Below are 21302 nucleotides of genomic sequence, written 5' to 3' on the forward strand. Positions count from 1 at the left end.
AACTATCCAGTAAGTTAAACAGTCACTCAAAAAACCTCGATGGAGACGTCAAGTCGTTTATGAAGTTTATGAATCAACTGTGAAACTGTAAAATACACAAAGGATACAATTACTAAGTATGAAATTATTAACAATGATTATGTAAAGATAATTAATTAATTAAGCTAAGAAAATATCCATCTTAATGTCAAAATAACCTTCTTAAAGAATCACACAATAAATTTAACACTATGTACTTACAGACGTTGTGTCTAACAGATGCAAAGAAGGATGATGTTTAAGGATTAGCCAAACAGCTACCACATTTTGATGAACTACTGCAGTACTACTCACATTTCCTGTTTCCTGAACTAAGAGAGTACAAGTGATTACTTTTCAAAATAAAAGTCCTCACTAAACAGACACATACAAAATAATAAACATTTCTAATAAATCAAAATCAATTCAGTCCAGCACATGAACTGTATACATGCATTTTAAACACTTATATTATGTTTTTGCCCCATCCATGCAATAAATGCACGTAACTGAATGAGCCGATTTTCTAGAAAATTAATTAAACTGTTCAGGTCATTTCAGTGGTAGGCTATGATACATATTCCTGTAGAGAGTCTAAATATTAAACTCCACATAATTCACACACTAATAGAGCGCCGATATTTCTGCCTGTGTTTGCTTGTTGTTAGCCTCTGCTTTACTGCAAGAGACTGAACCTGAAATTTGTGCCGGCGTATTACATGGATGCGCCACCCTGGCCATAGACACGCCCCTGGGCCCCGGGTATGAAACTATCACAGGTGAGAGAAACTCTTCAACTATTAGCATCATGTTAATGACAGAAAGGAAGGTTCAAATTATGGCTGGGTGAAGTGTCCTGTTTTTACTATAAGCCATTTCAAATTCAATTATATACATATATATATATATATATATATATATATATATATATATATATATATTTCAAATAGAGGAATCACAGTTGACAGGATACATATGCATATATTTAGGAGGTTAAATGATGAGTGCAGCTGATCACGTGTTTATAGCTTCACTCTGTTTGTAACTCACATGCTCTATGAAGAAGTGCGACATAGAACTTATCATTGAAACAGGAGGATGTGGTAATAATAACTTTTATATATTGGTTGAATGAGTTCACCAAACTGGAATCGTTCAAAAGAGTTTGCGTCTTGTATGATTTGTACATTGTGAATTATTGCAAAAGATCCAGCCCTGTCTGTCTTTGTATCTGATGCACGTGTTTTGCAAGTTTAATACTACAATTGATTGCTTCTGTTGTCCTCATTTGTAAGTCGCTTTGGATAAAAGCATCTGCTAAATGACTCAATAATAATAAATAATAAAAGGAAAAGTACTGCAATTTTCTGCTGTTATATTTTATAAGTGGTTGAGGAAGTTGGTTCTGCTATAAACTTCTCAAAATACAGTCAGCCTCAGATTGCTTTTAATCATTGCACAAAAAGATTAATGTAATCTTTACCTAAATTATTAAATGGGTGGCCTAGACAGATATTTTGCTGGGCTCAGCTCCTTATTTCAGCAATTTAACTCATTAACATCCCACCTTAAGCCATCTTTAAGCCTAAAAGTAAGTGATCCTTGTATTTAAGGGTAAGATCTTCAAAGAGGGATAACAACTAAAGAATGGAAAGAGTGTGTGAGTGAAGGTGGTTGTGAATGTGTGTAGATGTGTGTTAGTTACTGGATCAGAGAATGACACCGTTCCTCTGTCATAGTCCAGATACACTCTCACATACTCAAGGTACTGTTCAACACGAAAGTTAAAAGGTCCAGACAGTCCTTCCCGATCATACTCCACACTCCAGACATCAGTGTTAAAACAATCACGTCCCTTCCTCTGGTTTGATGCTGTAGTTACTCCAAGAATCCAGACTAAACATCCCTTAACCTCCACATCCCAGCAGTGTGTTCCTGAGTTAAAACCCTCTGAACCCAGAACACAGGGATACCAGTTAAATCTCTCTGGATTATCAGGAACAGGATGATTGTTGTTGTTGTGACTCACACTGATCAGATCATCAGACAAGACAAGATCTCTATGAGCCGTGTTTGGATCCAGAATCACAGGAGCTGATGAGACACAATCAACAGACACGATGTTCATATAACATCATATAACAAGAGTAAATCATACACAGATGATTATGAATTATGACACTCATCGTGTTGATCAAACACATCAGACATTTGCTATACATTTGTTTATCTGTATGTGAGCTCAGAATTTCTACAGTCAGACTCACTGTTCTGGATGATGTCCTGCATCTTCTTCCAGACTCTGAAGGGCAGGTTGCCCAAGTAACGCGGGACATGAATCAAAGCTCCAGAAGGCGTCTGTGGATCCGGCTGTGATGAGATCTGGACTCTGGAAGAACATTCAGGATCAGAACTGACCTTTGACTTCAGAAGCAGAGAGACCAGAGACAGCAGCAGATCACTCACCTTTCCATTGAGACTGGAAACTTCTGCAGAACAAACACACAATTTATCATCGACAATTTGATCAATCAATAAATCATCAATCAATCAATCAATCAATCAGTGATCTGAAGTCAGACCTGTAGAAAGCAGACGTCATTGTCTCTCATCATCTCCTCCGTGTCTTTGATTGTGTGTGAAAGAGCTGAGATGTGTCTGTTCATCTCCTCCAGCTTCTCCTTCATCATCTGCTTCTTCTGCTCCTCTTCCTCCCTCAGTGCAGTGATTGTAGCTTCTTCTTCATCTCTGAGAAACTGATGAAGCTTCTCAAACTGCTGTTTAATCTGACGCTCTGTGTGCTCAGCTTGAGACTGAAATCAAAACGCATTCATTTCAATCATCTTACTTGTCTTATTCTGGAGACACAAATACCTAAATTTAATCAGCTTCATTTTGCAAATTAAGCAATTTTAAATGCTTTTTAATGAGAAACAATTGATAGGGATATCATTTGAAAGCACATCTACTGAACTTAAGAAACATGAATTAGTATTTTTAACTGACAGGACTTTAAAGCATGGCAACCATGTATGAATGAAAATACTTTTTTATATTAAAAATAAATATTTGTGGTGGTGCTTGAGGTTTGAAAACTTGCTGCAAGCTACAAAAATGTGAAATATTTACATCAGTTTAATAATGTAAACTTACAATAGTCAAAGACCATTTCTCTTTTTGAATGTGGACTAGCCATCTGTCAAGTGTGTTTCCTTGCCTTGGCCTAAAATGCTGGAATCAACTAGTGGGACAAGTGGTGTGGAGAATGAATGGATGGACTCTTTTTGCTCTCATCTTCCATCAGGTAATAATGTGTCAGTTCAACCTAATATGGCTGAGAGGCTATTGGGCTCATGAACTGGGGAGGACTTGGGGGTTTGGTGCTTTGCTCAAGGGCAACTCAGTCATGGGTACTGAAGGTGGAAGAGAGTCTCGTTACCTGCTGGGTTACATGACCTTTGGGTTATGAGCCAGACTCTCTAACCATTAGGCCACAACTGCGTCAAAATAGGACAATCAGCACTCAATCACTTAATTATCTTGTTAACTTTAAAACTGCTTCAGTGTTAGTTTTTAACACTGAGTCTTTATTATAGAAATATTGAGAGTGATAAAATTGGGGCGTTTGCTTTGTAGCTAATGAGATTGCCACATATTTCTGTCCGCTTATGAAGCAGCTATCTAATTGGTGTTTTACACAAATGACTGTGTGCACGTGTGTGTTTGTGTATTCCAGTCAACAAGAGGACATGCATTTATGTCAGACAACCCAATTCAGCTGTTCCAATCAAATTTGCAAATATGTAAAAAAAAAAAAAAAAATTCAATCCTCACACTGATGTGTTGAAGTGTTTTCTCAAACTCTCCTTTAATGTTTTCTTTGTGTTGAAGTTTCTTTTTTAAGGAATCAGTGCTGTATTGACCTCCTCCTGAAATTTAAAGTGAAAATATATGACACCAAAAATTAGTTTTATGTTCATATATGTAAAGCACAATATAGGCAAAATGGTACAAAGTAATTTGTTTGTATTTTGTATTTTTTTTTTTTGAGCCACAAACATTCATTGCCAAAGAAGCTGGCTGATCACAGAGTGCTGTATCCAAGCATGTTAACAGAAAGTTGAGTGGAAGGAAAACGTGTGGAAGAAAAAGATGCACAACCAACCGAGAGAACCTTAGCCTTATGAGGATTGTCAAGCAAAATCGATTCAAGAATTTGAGTGCTTCACAAGGAATGGACTGAGGCTGGGGTCAAGGCATCAAGAGTCACCACACACAGACGTGTCAAGGAATGTGGCTACAGTTGTCGTATTCCTCTTGTTAAGCCACTCCTGAGGCGTCTTACCTGGGCTAAGGAGAAGAAGAACTGGACTGTTGCCCAGTGGTCCAAAGTAATTTTTTCAGATGAGAGCAAGTTTTGTATTTCATTTGGAAACCAAGGTCCTAGAGTCTGGAGGAAGGGTGGAGAAGCTCATAGCCCAAGTTGCTTGAAGTCCAGTGTTAAGTTTCCACAGTCTGTGATGATTTGGGGTGCAATGTCATCTGCTGGTGTTGGTCCATTGTGTTTTTTTGAAAACCAAAGTCACTGCACCCATTTACCAAGACATTTTGGAGCACTTCATGCTTCCTTCTGCTGACCAGCTTTTTGAAGATGCTGATTTCATTTTCCAGCAGGATTTGGCGACTGCCCACACTGCCAAAATCACCAAAAGTTGGTTAAAAGACCATGGTGTTGGTGTGCTTGACCTCAGCAGTGCCACAAACTGATCACCTCCATGCCACGCAGAATTGAGGCAGTAATTAAAGCAAAAGGAGCCTCTACCAAGTATTGAGTACATGTACAGTAAATGAACATATTTTCCAGAAGGCCAACAATTCACTAAAAATTTTTTTTTTTTATTGGTCTTATGAAGTATCCTAATTTGTTGAGATCGTGAATTGGTAGGTTTTTGTTAAATGTGAGCCAAAATCATCACAATTAAAAGAACCAAAGACTTAAACTACTTCAGTCTGTGTGCATTGAATTTATTTAATACACAAGTTTCACAATTTGATATGAATTACTGATATAAATGAACTTTTCCATGACATTCTAATTTATTGAGATGGTCTTGTATCTGTCTTACCTTATGTGATGAAACCACTTCACTGATGGGTCTGAATTTATGATCGTCATGTTGTTGTGATGTAAAGCACACTACACATGCAGACTGCTTGTCATCTAGACAGAATAGTTTGAGTTTCTCACTGTGTAAACTGCAGAACTCCCCAGATGAATGTCTCTCATTTCTCTGCTTCAGGAACGATTCACACAAGTTTTTTAATGCAAGATTATATGGAGGTTCAGCATGTGATGATACTCTCCTGCAGAGAGGGCACTCCTGAGTATCCCTGGTTTTCCAAAACTGTTGAAGACAGTCTTTACAGAAACTGTGACTACATGATAAAATAACAGGAGCCTTGAAGATTTCGTAGCATACAGGACAAGAAAGCTCTTCTAAAGATAGTGAATCCATTTTGAACTTTTTGAATGATGGTTAAAAAAAAAAAAAGAATAATCACAAGAATCACAAAAATTAGCTGTCTAGCAACAAACAAACAGCTCAAAAATCCTTCTTCAATGTGTTTCTGTTCATTTCCCACTGATTACTGATTCTTTTGTGATTTTATCAGTAGAGAAGAGAGAGGAGAAATAAGACAGTCACTTCCTGGTAAGTGATGTAAGAGGGTGGAGCTTCTGTATCTTTATCATCTGGTTTCATGTTTAACTCTTTGTCTGCCTTATCAGATGCTGTGTTTTTAATATTAATATTATTATCTGTTATCAGACATATGATCTTAAAATCTGATCGAGATCAACATTATTGTACACAGGATGGTCTGGAGCTTTAGTTCTGTGTGAATCTTAATATTTTTCACTTCCACTTCCTTCTGGTTCACACACTGAAATGAACGAAACAAGATAGCACAAAAGTAGAAACGTGCAAATGAAGGGTTTCTATTACATACATTAATTTACTGTAGCTTCAAAGTGGAGCATCTGGCACCCCTTACCAAAAAGTAGTATACTTCAAGTTTATTTTATTAAGTATGCTTAAGTAAAGTTCAAGTATATTTAGACTTTTTGTAAGTATAAGTCAAGTATACTTAAATGTCATTTTAAGTTTATTTCTGAGGAGTACATAAAGCGCATTTCTGAGAAGTACATAAAAAGTAAACTAAAAGCATACTTTCCTATTTTTAGTTTAAAAGAAGTATACTAATAGCACACTTGAATAAACTTCTTTTTCATAAGGGACATCATGTGGCACCTTCTGATTTCTCTCTATCACTGATTTAGCAAGTTGTATGGGAAACTACACTACACTACACTACACTTTTTATCAAAAGCAAGCAGCAGACTAAAGACTAAAACCAGACTGGCGAGTTTGTGATCGGGAGAGAGAGAGACTCAAATGAGACATCGGGTCCTGGATGAACAAATAACTGAAAAGTATGAGATATCCAAATCATTGTTTGTGGTGAAATTTATTAGGCATTTATTGAGAAATGTAAGATATGGAAATCCCCAAAAGCAAACATAACACTTCATGGCCTTCAAAACTAAAACTAAGAAATTATTCCTGAAAGAGCATGATCAGCAAGAAATAAAAACAGGCAATAACAATAAGATGTTGATAAAATGAGTAATGAGTTTAATCAATTATTACTGAAGCCGAATACAAAAATTAAGTAAAAGTTAAAACAAAAAGGAACCCAGTCGTGTATTTTACCTTTCCAGAACGTGATTTTTCTTTTTAACCGGGGAACCCCCTCGAAACTCGATTGGGATAGTTTTTGGCTAGTTTTGAGTATTTAGTATTCACTTAAACATTCGATGAAGTGATTATTTTCTCTTTTCTCTTTCTCTTCTTCTCTGAGCCGCTTCTTCCCAGTGTGAACTCTCATGTGAATCTTCAGGCTTGATTTACATGTGAATATTTTTTTGCACTGAAGGCACTTTCTTGGCTTCGGTTTTTCCTTTCTTGTTCACGTCCATCAGGTCTAAAAGAAACATTAAACCAAGTGAGATTTCAAACGAGAGATAAACGTGAAAAGAAAAGTGATGAACTCATCTCTGACGTGTTCAATAGTCATTTGAATCCCATCAAATCCGGTCAACTGCTGTGCAGAATTATGATTTTAATGTAATGAAGATTATTTGTTATAAATCAGCAGTTTTCTTATGAAACTCTAGATGGTGTACACTTGACATGTAATCTGTAAGCAATCACATCATTTACTACATGACATAAGCTTTGTCAGCATGATGAATGATGAATAAGAATAATCACCAACCTGTTTGTTCTTCAGAATCATGATGGTTCATTCTGCAGGATTCTGGATCACACATCTTCTCTCTGTCCTCTGCTTCTTCTGTGAACTCTGTTTGATTTGTGGTAGTTCTGCCAAAAACAAACAAGTTCCATTTCTAATAGACATGATGTGAGATGAACAATACATATTTCAGACTCTACACTAAATACTAAGACTGAAGTTTGCACGGTGCTGCTTTTCAGTCTGTTTCCGTCATAGTTGAGTAATACTGAGAAACTCTTTTATAATAATAATAATAATAATAATAATAATAATAATAATAATAATTAATAATAACACACTTCCCATAAAAATCAGATACTTTCTCATAATAGCTTACATCTCATAATGAGACACTTTCTTGCAATAATGAGATACTTTTACGTAATAATCAGATACATTCTCAAAATTATTTAAAAACGTTCTCATAATAAATTACAAAATGATAAATTATGAGATAAGTCATTATTACGAGCACATTTCTCATTATGAGATGTTAAGTTGTTATTATGAGAAAGTATCTGATTATTATGTAGCATTCAAGAATCTCATTATTATGAGATATTGTTTCATTATTATGAGACATTGGGTCTCATTTACTAAGCATGCGTACGCAACAAGTTTGTATGTGAAATGTGCGTATGAATGATTTTAGGACTTAAAAAAAAAAAAAAATCACGATTCACCATTATTATGCAAGTTGACTCGAGATACAAAACATGCAAAACTGCAAAGTCACATTTGCCATCCGTCACCGTGACAGCGAGTGGACTTTTGAAGCTGGAATAATGAGTGGATTAAGCATTTCACTTGGCAAGAGAGGAATAACATGGATGGAACTTTCTTGGCAAGGAGGATTGTGTGCATCAGGTACAAGGGAGAAGCCTTCTTACGTTAGAGAAGACAAAAAGTTAAATTATCGCAACTTGTTTATCGACTTGTTAATAGCAATTTGCTGTGGATGCGCCGACCGGGTCCATTCAGGTCTGTGTCTTCCCGGCCGGGTTCAGGTCTAGTTTTCAAATAATTGACGGTCCGCATCAGTTCTGGGTAGTACATTTTTGACATTTCTCGGCTCTGCACGAGCCCCGGTCCAGCTTTAAAAATAACAGACAGGTCCGGGTCGGTTCAATTTTTGGACCTGTGTAGACCTCCACATGGAGATGGTTTGGTCATGTTTTATGCAAATTACTAACTTTGTGTGGTCGCTCGTTTACAATACTCCAAATTTACTAACATCAGGACGAGGTTAAGAACAAATACATGCACAAGTGAACCTGTTGTATCTCAGGATCTCATAATAATTTTACAATTTTAAAGCAGATACCAAGCATACAACAAAATATCCTCTAATACAACACGCTCAGTCTGGCTGTTAGGAAAGTAACTTAGACGGAAGAGACTTTACTGTTCAGCACATAAAGATGAACTGCTCACCGTGATTTCAGAATGCTTTTCATATGGAAGAAAAAGAAGATAACTGAACTGACCTCTCATCACATGGATTGCAGTGATCTGGTTTCTCCGCGGCATGGATCCTCTTGTGTTGCTTCAAGTGTTTAACAGCGAAACTCTTTCCGCACTGATCACACGTGTGCTGCTTCTCTCTGCTGTGGATCCTCTCGTGTGTTTTCAGATTTTCTGCCCGATTGAATCTCATATCACAGTGTGAACACTTGTAAGGTTTTTCTCCAGTGTGAATAATCTGGTGCTTTTTTAAACTGTTCGCTGAAGTAAAAGTCTTTTCACACTCAAAGCACATGTACTCTCTTACATCTTTATGCTTTCTTTGATGTTCTTTTTACTGTTGTAGAAGTGAAAAACTCTTTCCACACAAGTGACATGAATGCGGTTTCTCCTTTGTATGAACTCTCAGGTGCGTCTTCAGGTATGAAGCCCACAGAAAAGTTTTGCCGCATTGATCACATGCGTGCAGCTTCTCTCTTGTGTGAATACTCATGTGAAGCGTAAGGTACACTCAGAAAAAAAGGTACTGTGGAGGTACAATTTTGTTCCTAGGGGAACAAAAAATATAATGGTACCTTTAAAGGTACACAGTAGGTCCTTATGGGTACAATTATGGTCCCAAAATGAGTTATAAAGGTACAACTTTTGAGATACAGATGTGAAAGGTACATTTTTGTACCTTGGAATTACTTTATTTTTATTTATATATTTATTTTAAGTTTAGCCCCAATTAGAGTAGGCCTATGTGTTTTTCTTTTTTTGTTTATTAATTTAATGTGCGTCAACTCGTGATAACATCAATACACTATATTACATTTCTTTAAATGTAAAAAATATATTTTCAAACAGTGTACTTCTCCTCTACCTGTAAAATGAGACAGATATAATTAAAAAACATAAAGCTAATGAAATTATTAAATTAAATATTTTGAATAACTGTTAAGGTTTTTTGTTGTTGTTGTTGTTGTAATATTATAGTCTTAGTCAGAAAAGCTTTTTTTATTAAACGTATTTTTATTAATTTAAAACTTTTAAATTTTGACCTTTGAATTATTTCATTTTTAAGACGCTGAATGACTTTTGGAATAAGGACAATGCGGAATGGCAACATTTAATTATACTCAAGTAATTATATTCAAAACGTGCTCATGCAGACGTTACTGTTGATGTCGCTTTAAGAAAATTTCCCTCGCTTGGCTTGAGTCGTTTAGTTTAGGCGATTGATGCTGGCGTTCTCTGACGGAACCTCGCACGGTTTTCAACGCGGAGTCTGTTTTGGAGTTAATATTTCTCAGGTAAATGCGGAATAATGTTATATAATCTTATTTATACACGTGGGACGCCATGTTCGGTTAATTTTGTTGAACTTGTTGTTCCCCTGCGCTAGCCCGCTAAAAATGCTTGCGTCAGACTGGCTGGTGTAAGTTAACGTTCGTTGGCCTGCAGGATGGAGCTGACTAGAATGTCTACAGCTAACTTAATAAAGGAGTTAATACAATTTGTTATCGAAGTCACTGAAGAGGAGAGGAAAAAGTTTGAAGGTGAGTATGCTGTTACATTTTTAAAAAGTTTGAAGTGTTTTCTTGAGGATTTTACCGATGATATCCGTGATCCTTTTTTTTATCCGCCTCTCATACCTTGTTGCTTAAATTATAATAACTATGGCCACTACGGAATATATTTGCAATATTAACATTTGTACGGTACTTAGTGATTGACGTTTTACATTTTGAGGCAAATTTTCCCGCCTTTGCGAGTATGACGACATTTTGTAATGGGCCGCAGGAGAGTTGCCCAACGCACTCCTTATCACACAGACATTTTGTGTAGATACGGCAAAGCAAATGATAAATTAAGTAAAAGGACAGCATCCGAGCGAATATTTATTCGTTACAAACATGAGTTATTTCAGATGTTTGTAAGCGGGGGAGGTGTCTCTCTCACTTTTAAAATGTAAATTCGTCTCTTGTAGTTGTTTTTTTTTTTTTTTTTTTTCCGGTAACGTGTGTTCACGGAGAGATTTTATTTTTCTGCAGTCTTTTTATTCATATCCCAAATGAGGGTACGTGAACATTATGGATTAAGCGCTGAACACTCTAATGCAGGGATCTCCATCCCTGCTCCTGGAGAGCTAACTTACCGTCCTGCAGACTTCAGTTCCAGCCCTGCTCCAACACACCTGTCTGTAATTATCAAGTAGCCCTGAACACCTTGATTAGCTGCTTCAGGTGTGTTTGATTGGGGTTGGAGCTGAGATCTGCAGGACAGTAGCTCTCCAGGAGCAGGGTTGGAGACCCTGCTCTAATGTATTGTGTTTTTACTCATACTTAATATATAGAATATCAGTTATTGTTTTTTTTTTTATCCAGCAGTGTATTTGATTTCTTATCCAATTAACGTTAATAGGAAAAGCTTCAAAAACACTGGTTTAGTACATGCTTCAGTTTGATAGGTAATTAAATTATACTTTTCTTCTTTTTTATGTTATAGACAATGATGTGGATGGAGAGACTGTTGACATCGGACTGACTGAGTCTATGATTTCATTCCTCTTTGAGGGATCATTTAAAAAACAAGCAAAATTTAATCGATTTGTTCAGCAGATGAAGGAGACAGTGACATTAACTCTTGAACCTGTGCCTGTAGAAAGCCAGTCAAGAGCTGGAGCAAGGTAATTGCTGTTTAATAATATTTCATTTGTTTCAGAGAGCTATTCTTAAAGCAAATCTTAAAAGTAGCTAGGTTATTTCCCATGCATGCTTCTCTACATTTTGCTTTGCTGTACTTTTACTAGTGCTTAGTTTATTAATTTCTTGCATCTGTAACATAATGTATTAGAGGTGCTCTAAAATTTCTGCCATTTTCTTTGTCAAAAATATCAACAGAAAATACAACTTGAGCAGATAAGATAACAGAAGCTTTGACATGGAGAGTGTACCGTCTCAGCCCAGTGTGCCCAGCATTTTTGGTGCATCACTATTTATGTTTACTATATAATTATTTATTAGGTTACCACAGTGTATGAATTGACAACTAAGATGATCAAGTAAAGCGTATGGCACATATTTTAAATAACTTTTTGGTAAAATTCTGAAGTTATGAGTGTTTTTGTTTGTTAATGTAATAATTTGTCTTTTCAGTACTGAAATTGGTACTTTACCGTATTTGTGCTATTTTATGTATACCTGCAACACTGCAATGTCTAAATATTACTTTCTCTTTTGCCAATAGTAATATCAGCCCATCAACAGCTTTCCCTGCATTTTTTGAAGTTCCGAAGTTTCCATTTGATGTTCAGGCCAAGTTGGACCAAAAAGAATGCAGACTAACGTCATCAGACCGAAACAAAATTATTAGAACGTTGTATGAAAGCATGGCTCAGTACAAAATGTATTTCTCATTACCTGTACCTGTTTTAATTGCTTACATTCCATTTTATACAACATTTAATGCTACACTCATGTGTTTAAAATATTTTTGTAGGTATCCAACTACAGAAGAGTATGTTCAAGTGGCTAAGGCCCTGACTCTGAGGTATCCCTTTTTAAAAGACAAAGAGGGCAATGGATATGTAAGTAGCTGGTTTACCTTTAATGTTCTACTTTTGGTTCTTGGTTAATGGAGTTTATTTTGTGAAACTACTTTTCTTTTTGTTTTTTTATAGCACACGTGGCACATGTCTCTGAAACGCAAGTTTAAATTTGAGCGGACACCTTTGGCTGAAGTTGAAGAAGTGAAAAGACTTAAACAGAAGTTTGGTCATTCAAAAAAGTCTCTGCAACCTGAAGAAAGCAGTTGCAAAGAAATTACAAGGCCTTTGGTGAGAGCATATTTTTATAATGTTAATATTTTTACACTTGTTACCAGTGTATTGTTCTCAAATTAAAGGGTTAGTTCACCGAAAAATGAAAATTATGTCATTAATGACTCACCCTCATGTCGTTCCAAACCCGTAAGACCTCCGTTCATCTTCAGAACACAGTTTAAGATATTTTAGATTTAGTCCGAGAGCTTTCTGTCCCTCCATTGAAAATGTATGTACGGTATACTGTCCATGTCCAGAAAGGTAATAAAAACATCATCAAAGTAGTCCATGTGACATCAGAGGGTCAGTTAGAATTTGTTGAAGCATCGAAAATACATTTTGGTCCAAAAATAGCAAAAATGACGACTTTATTCAGCATTGTCTTCTCTTCCGGGTCTGTTGTGAACGCGACTGACTGCTGTGACAGTTGACGTACGACGCTGCTGACGTGTTATCTTTGTTATTGGGTGCACCAGAAAACACGTCAGCAGTGTCGTACGTCAACAGTCACAGCAGTCGCTTTCACAACAGACCCGGAAGAGAAGACAATGCTGAATAAAGTCGTAATTTTTTGTTATTTTTGGACCAAAATGTATTTTCGATGCTTCAACAAATTCTAACGGACCCTCTGATGTCACATGGACTACTTTGATGTTTTTAATACCTTTCTGGACATGGACAGTATACCGTACATACATTTTCAATGGAGGGACAGAAAGCTCTCGGACTAAATCTAAAATATCTTAAACTGTGTTCTGAAGATGAACGGAGGTCTTACGGGTTTGGAACGACATGAGGGTGAGTCATTAATGACATAATTTTCATTTTTGGGTGAACTAACCCTTTAAGTGACAAGATGCAAAAATTTTCATTATTCTCCTGCCTAAAATTAGAAATAACTAGGGATGCACCAAAATAAAAATTCTTGGCCAAAACAGAAAAATTCTAGATGCACAGAAATTTCCTGTCAGCGTGTTATTTCGTTGGAGCGATACACAAGTGGAACACATTTTTATGGAGCAAAATATTGAGCGGAGCATCACACCGTTCGGTGACAGCAGCTAGACAGAGAGTGAAACCTGCGTATATGTTCAGCTCATATTTTTGGCCATTTTTCTCTTTTGGCCAAAAAATGAAAATGCCATTTTTGGCCAATAATTTTAAGCACAGAAATTTCGGTGCATCTCTAGAAATAAAATTCTATCTGTTTTGTTTTTGTCTATGCACAAGGAGATTAATGCTGTTGGAGAGGATGCTACATCAATAGAGGGACATGTGAAAGTCCTGCAGGACCAATATAGAAGGACACAGCCAGAGACTCACATTGTTGAAGATCGAATGAGGAGGACCTTTGCCTGGAGGCGGCAGGAGATTACTAGTGGTATGACTGTTGAAGATGTCGTCAACAAATATCCATTCTTGAAGAGTCCATCAGGGGTTAGTGTGCAAATTATAATTATGAAATTACAAAAACTCATTAACATGTAGAACACTAAAACTGTATAAAATTCTCTGATTTACCTATGCTTGTCTTTTTCAATTAACTGCAGCTTTATCAAGAAATTGGTTTCCTGTATAAATGTGTTCAACTGAGGTCATTTTCGAGAACATTTTGGACACATTACATCCAGTGTGCTACAGCTTGCTCAAGGGAAATCCCCTTTAGCAAAGCTGCACAAAGAAGCTAGAGAAGAATCTCTCTGTGAAGACCATCTTGGTAATTGACTCCTAAACTTTATTTAGCACTTTATTAAGCCTATCAAATTCTTGCCTTTGATAGATTTTTACATATTTGTTTGTGTATCACATTTTATGTTCCAGGAATTGATTTTAAAGCAGCACTTCTCATGTTGCCAGCCTTGTTCAGAGAGAAACTTGAACATTTCATTGTGCTTGGAGAGGTGCGTATATAGTTTTAAATTTCTGTGCAATCCTTAAACTGTATTTTGGCCAAATGCAAATGAGTGAATATTAATTATCTTAGTCTTTATGCATGTCAGTTTTCTCTCCATCAGTTAAGTCAACTGCTGAGAAAATTTTACTGATACAGAATCTGTTTTGTGCTTTGTCATTTAGAGTGAACCATCTTCACCATATCCTACTGTTCAAGTACAGGAGACCACTGACTGGAAAACTGTGTTTACAAGAAGAGTCACTGCAGTCATCAAAGTTGATGGGATCGAAATCTGCCACGCTAACGGTGTGGATGAAGGGGCTCTTGCAGCATTTTGTGCTTATTTCGTCTTCAATTTGACATATCCATCCCATCTGAAGAACACCCTGGTGTTTCTTCAGCGGTATGTTTTGAAACTTACTGTGGATGGTGACAAGCCTCTACCTACCCCGGTTACCAGAATAATTAATCTCTTATAGTAACATCAGCAAAAATGCCCCGCCTGTTCAATTGCCCTAAATGTTCTCGAAGAACATTTACAATCATCAAATTAATCCAGCACATTGGTCTCATTCATGCACATGAGGCAAATTTTTCAATAACTTGTGGTCTTAATGACTGTCAGAGATCATTTACGAAGTATGCGTCCTTTAGATGTCATGTTTACTGAAAGCATAAAAATACGGTGTTACAACAGGCTATGACTGCTGACTCTCTGCCTCTGCTTGAGGAGGTTCAGAAAGAATGTACTACTGATGTTGCTTTTTCAACGCCCCCAAACATGAATGAGCTGTTGCAGCAATTTAGAGAGAACCTTTTTGCCTTCACATTGAAATGCAGAGAAAAAAATCACTTGCCTCAGTCAGTGCAGCAAGAAATTTTGGATGATGTTAATTTTCTGTTTAGTTTTATCAAAGAGAACTATGATGAATTTCTTGCATATCATCTAGAAAAAAATGGCTTTGATCTTGCAGCATGTCCAGAACTTCAAGAAGTGCTACAGTCCCCAGACTTTTTTTCAGAGGCCTCAAGACTTGTTAGGTCTCCACATATGTTAAAAGAGTTTTGTAAAGAAAAATTTGAGATGACTGAACCCATACAGTACACGCTAAGAGACCCAAGTGGTAACAAGACTGGAAGTTACTCTTATGTTCCTATTTGTGAGGTATTAATGAAATACTGTTCTCATGAGGACATTTGGGACCAAATACAAACTGAGCTGAATATAGAAAAAGATGAACTTGTTCTAAATGATTATCGAGATGGACTTCATTTCAAAAAACACAAAATATTTGCAGGTAACCCACAAGCACTAAGGTTACATTTTTATGAAGACGAATTCGAAGTATGTAATCCCCTGGGGTCTAAACGCAACAAGCACAAATTGTTCGCAATTTACTATACCGTTGGAAATGTGGGTACCAAATATTGCTCTCAGTTAAAACATATGCATTTAGCTTTACTTGTCCGCTACTGCCATGTGAAACAATTTGGACTAGATGAAATCGATAGCCATTGATAGATGATCTTAAAAAGCTTTCATCAGAAGGAATTAATGTTCTTGTTGATGGTTCAGAAAAAAATGTTTGTGCAGCTGTTGCAGTTATATCTGCTGATAACCTTTCCTCTCACTTAATAGGTGGATTCAGTATGTCTTTTAATGTTGGTAGAATTTGTAGGTACTGCATGGCCACACATGGTGACATTAAGAGATGTTTTAATGAATCTGACTTTGTTTTAAGAACTGCGGATGTCCACAGATACCACTTAGAGTGTGTAAAAGAAAATCCAGACACTAAAGCCATTTATGGTGTCACGGGAGGCTGTCCTTTTGACAAACTAGACTACTTTGATGTTACAATGTCACTACCTCCGGATGTGATGCACGACTTTCTAGAAGGTGTAGTTCCTTTAGTGTTGCGCCTTGTTTTAAGTAAAGCTCACAGAGAGAAAGTCATAACCATACAAGAGTTCAATGAAGAGCTGAGAAAACTTACTATTGGACAGAATGATAAGAAAAATAAGCCAGCTCCTCTTTCTGAAAAACTTCTACGCAGCTGCAGTATAGTAGGATCTGCCTCACAGAAATGGTGTTTATTTCGCCTGCTGCCCTTCTTGGTAGCACACAGAATTCCTGAGGGCTGTAGCTACTGGCATGTCTACCTACTTTGTCGTGAAATTTCTGACATTGTAATGGCACCAGCTGTAAAAAAAGAATGGCTTCCCACTCTTGATCTTTTAGTTTCTGAGTTTTTGTCATGTTCAGTTAAAGAATTTGGTGATGTTCTTACTCCAAAATGTCATTATTTAATCCATTACTCTCGTTTGATGTTATGTTATGGGCCTTTGCGTTCTTTATGGTGTTTAAGATTTGAAGGAAAACATCAATATTTTAAACAGGTTGCCAGCACGTGTAGAAATTTTAACATTTCATCCACTTTAAGTAATCGACATCAACACAGACAATGTTGGGAATTGTCTTCTGTTAATATGTTGGGGGAATATGAGAGAGTTGCTGGATGTTGTGTGAGCACACCATTTCGATCTTTGCCTGTGGCTCTACAGCATTCAGTGAAAGCAAATAAGAAGTACAGCCATGTCAATTTTGAAGGCAAACAACTTCAACGAGTAACAGAAGTAGTGCTTAATGATGTCAAATACTGTGTTAAAGATGTGTTTACTGTGGGTCATCTGCATGCAGAAGCTGTTCCATTGTTTTTTCAGATTAAGTACATTCTTAACATAGACACAGACTGGTTATTGTGTGGCAAGCTTTTAATTCCGGTTTCTTTTTGTCGTCATTTTTATTCATACTGTGTGAAATGTGAGAATGAATGGACTGTCCTCTTGCCAGGTGAAGAGGTTGATTACCAGGCATTAGACACGTACCACGTTGATGACAAGTTATTTATTAGCACTAGATACAATTGCTGAAGACAAACTGCTGCAAACGTCAAAATGTGCAGTACTTGATGTAGCCTGTGTAATAAGGCTGTTTTACTTGTTTGATGAGTTTTTCTGAGTTTTTCATTGAAGAGCTAGTTTTTTCTTGACATGCTTGCTGTTGTGAGATGTAATGAAATCTTTTTAAAAGAACATTACTAAATAAAATTTGTCTATTTGTTAGCCAAGGTATTTATTTATTTATTTATGCATGCACACAGACACCAAAATAATCAAAATGGTTAGACATTATCCTGAGGATGCTTTTAATAAGGTATACTTTTTTTGCCTTCTTTGCAAAATTGTTCCTTGGGGTACAAAATTGCCCCTTAAATGGTACAAAGATAGAAGGTACAATTTTGTACCTCTGACTAGAGGTACAAAATTGTACCCTTCAGGGTACCACCCCAGCGACGGCCACTTGTACCTTAAAAGGTACAGTTTTGTACCTTTCTTTCTGAGAGTGTATGATGATTGCGTGAAACTCTTCCCACACTGATTGCAAGGGTAAGGTCTTTCTCCGGTGTGGATCCTCATGTGCCCCGTAAGATGAGGTTTTTGTGTGAAACTCTTCCCGCACTGATCGCATGTGAATGGTTTCTCTCTAGAATGAACTCTCAAGTGAATAATAAGACTGTGTTTGTGGGTGAAAGTTTTCTCACACTGGTCACATGCATATGACTTCTCTCCAGTGTGGTTTCTCATGTGTCCTTGAAGGTGTACTTTTTGAGTGAAACCCTTCCCGCATTGATCGCACGTGAACGGCTTCTCTCCGGTGTGGATCCTCATGTGAACATCAAGATTACGTTTGCTTGTCAAACTCTTTCCACACTGCGTGCAGGTCAAAGATTTCTTGGCTCTTCTATTCTTTAAAAGTGTATTTTTGGTCTTTGAGCGACTCGTATGTTTTTCTCCAGTCTCGTCATGATGTTCCTCCTCCACTTCACTCAGTTCTTCACTCTCCTCGTTCTCTTCCATCAGCTCTGAAATGAAAGGGAAAAAAAGGCTGAATTTAATTTTCAGTACATCACAATTCAAAGAAAGAAATATGAAGTGAAAGGACATAAAAGCGAACGCTTATGTAACTGCTATACAATATCATAATGATTTTAATAATTAGTTATAACCTACATCCCTGAAACCTTCCATGAATTAGATACATTGATTCACCAGTTATTTTAAAGCATTATAGGCAATAAGGTATTTATCTGACTTCATTTCACCACTTTTTATTTAAGTCGGATCGATTAATTATTGGTCATTTATATAATAATTTCAAGCAACGCTATGTAACTTTTTTTTCTGTGTTCAAAATTTGCATGTACATAAAGAGCGATTACATCATAAATTCATCTACCAACCCGCCTTTTTGTCTTATCCCAGATCACTACGTTACATTTATAAGAAGTGATTATTTTTGGACTATTGTAGCCTGGTCGGGTCGTCACCGCTGCGGAGGAACACATACCTGCGTGAATCGCCAAAGACATAAACTTAGAGAAGAAGCTCCGGTTAGAATGTTCTTCCGCGGGATGCGTGCAGTTCTGTTTATAAACCGCTAGAGCGCCAACATTTACATAGTGTTGCTTTAAGTAGACATTTGATTATTCTATTTAACTTTTTACATTTTATTTTACTATATTTTATATCTTACTTTCATTTGGATGCCAGTGTCAATTAGTCTTACGCCACCCATTAACACGGATCTCGCGGTCACAAACTAAACAGTATGATTATTGGTCAGAGGTTATGACTAATACTATTTAATAAAAAATAATAATTTAAATAGTAGTTCCATATAACAACTTAGTTGTAGCACGGTTAGTACTATAAAACAATGCCACCGAAGCTTGCTATTAAATCATCTCAATCGAAGTATCACTTTTTAACAACTGCGCTGGTCGCATTCATCAACCCTGTTACCAAAGTTACTGTAAGAAAAATAATCTCTATAACTATGAATAACTACTATACTTTATGGGAAATAAAACTTTATTAGTAACTAATCAGATTTTGCTTAAGTCATTACTTGATAAATGTTGGTGTTTACTGTTGATTTATAAAAAGTAAACCATACTGAGAAATCTATAAAAATAAAAATGTGGTTAAAATGGTTGCAAAAATTGTGAACCAACTATTCAACTAAATCTGATTTACCCAAGTTCTTCAGCATCATGAATAAATGAGAAATCAATAATAAACACTGACCTGTTAGTTCTTGAGTATCTTCAGTGTGTTTGATTCTGCAGGGTTCTGGATCTCTCATCTTCTCTCTGTCCTCTTTAATAAACTCAGTCTTTACAGATTTCAGCTCTGATGATCCTCTTCACTTGTTGACTGATGGAGATATTCCAGCATTTATTGGTGAATTACTGTGGAGCGGCGCTTCACTGATGATGTAATTATTGTGGGAGGAGCTTCGCTGATGATGTAATTATTGTGGGAGGAGCTTCACTGAAGGTGAATTGCAGCATGGGAGGAGTTGAAAAAAACCCCCACCTTACCAAGATCTTTTTTACAACACAATGTAAATATATATATAAATTTTAAAACATAAATAATGGTAAGAAAAACGGTTAAAAAAACTAAACACAGAAAGAAAAAAAAAAAACCCTCAATCTGTTGTCACCAGTGAAATGAGCATTAAGTGGCAATTTACAGGAGATCTGAAGACATCATCATAATAAATGAGGTGAAAACAGTAGCTATTGACATGAAATAGAGAGTCTTTTCAGCAGCTCTGTTAATATTGATGAGCCTCAGACCATCAACACTCATTCAACAAGACATTCAGGATCATCAGCAGATCATCTCACTTTATTCTCAGTGTTTGCTGTTAGGACCAGATTTGAGTCAGGAGGACACAAAAGCCTATAAAACTGCTCTACTGGAATACTGATATTTATCAAAATATGACATTGGCAAAATATCAATAAATTATTGATAAATTACTGACAATAATAAACAAACACTAATGACACTAAATAACTATCCTACAACACCATATTAACCTAAAGAGTGATTTTCTAATAACAACATTAATTGCTATATATATATAAATAAAACAGTATTATCATTTTACAGTTTTTATGAACATACTGTAAACTGACAATGATCATAATATTTTTAAAGCAATATTTAACGTTTCCTGTGTCAAACTTCATATATTCACATTTGTGAATAGATTTGAAAAAATCGCTCAGGTCTGAATTAATAATTTTTTTCCCAGATGACCAGAACATATTTTCTGCATAATGATGCATTTAAAAGTTACCGACCAAATGTTTATAAAAGTTCACATTGCTGTTGCAGATGAAATATAAAACAGATAACAATGAATATATATATATATATATATATATATATATATATATATATATATATATATCTATATATATATATATATATATATTATTTTTATTTTTTTTTATTTTTTATTTTTTTATTCAGATTACAATGAAAACCGGGGACATTTCCTAGTTCAGTGGTAAAAATATCATTAAAATCTCGCTTGTTATTATCCATTAATTTTTGTATTTTTATTGTTTTGGGTTTCTAATTCAACTAACGAACTGAATTACTGTAATTCTAATTCATTTTTGTTCAACAATGCACACATGATATTAAGTAACAGGGTGGTAACAAGTATACTGGTAAGGGCACAAAGTTATACAATATAGCACTTACAAATAGTTTTGAGTTTTATACTATTATATACTATTATATACTATACTATTAATACTATTGTACTATGAGTTTTATACTATTGTAATTAATTGCAGGTCAAACTGACCCTAACTGGTTTTAATAAAATTTACC

General features: G+C 35.9%; 1 protein-coding gene and 2 pseudogenes across 8 annotated transcripts; 1 reads left to right on the forward strand and 2 right to left on the reverse strand.

The window, feature by feature from the left end:
* Positions 1-1019: 1019 nt before the first annotated feature.
* LOC109096683 lies at positions 1020-6090 on the reverse strand (annotated as a pseudogene).
* Positions 6091-6692: 602 nt separating this feature from the next.
* Positions 6693-19818, reverse strand: LOC109074710 (annotated as a pseudogene).
* LOC109074699 (sterile alpha motif domain-containing protein 3-like) lies at positions 9996-17690 on the forward strand. Of its 8 annotated transcripts, none has more exons than XM_042719432.1 (10): positions 9996-10136; positions 10229-10382; positions 11332-11512; positions 12073-12231; positions 12325-12412; positions 12506-12661; positions 13880-14083; positions 14197-14363; positions 14468-14547; positions 14723-17672. In XM_042719432.1, exons 2-8 carry the CDS (start codon positions 10289-10291, stop codon positions 14332-14334), a joined length of 1020 nt encoding a protein of 339 aa, XP_042575366.1. In that variant the 5' UTR covers positions 9996-10136; positions 10229-10288; the 3' UTR covers positions 14335-14363; positions 14468-14547; positions 14723-17672. The 8 variants fall into 8 exon arrangements, with proteins under 8 accessions (XP_042575366.1, XP_042575367.1, XP_042575364.1 ...); XM_042719433.1 differs by having other exon boundaries at positions 12073-12204; positions 13877-14083; XM_042719430.1 differs by having other exon boundaries at positions 13877-14083; positions 14723-17670.
* Positions 19819-21302: the final 1484 nt, after the last annotated feature.

This window comes from Cyprinus carpio, chromosome B3 (genome assembly GCF_018340385.1).
Source record: "Cyprinus carpio isolate SPL01 chromosome B3, ASM1834038v1, whole genome shotgun sequence".
NCBI classification, from domain to species: Eukaryota; Metazoa; Chordata; class Actinopteri; order Cypriniformes; family Cyprinidae; genus Cyprinus; species Cyprinus carpio.

Bases quoted from the DNA above. Each gene is read 5' to 3' on its own strand.
- LOC109074699 (XM_042719429.1), top strand. From the start codon at position 16,191: ATGTCTTTTAATGTTGGTAGAATTTGTAGGTACTGCATGGCCACACAT.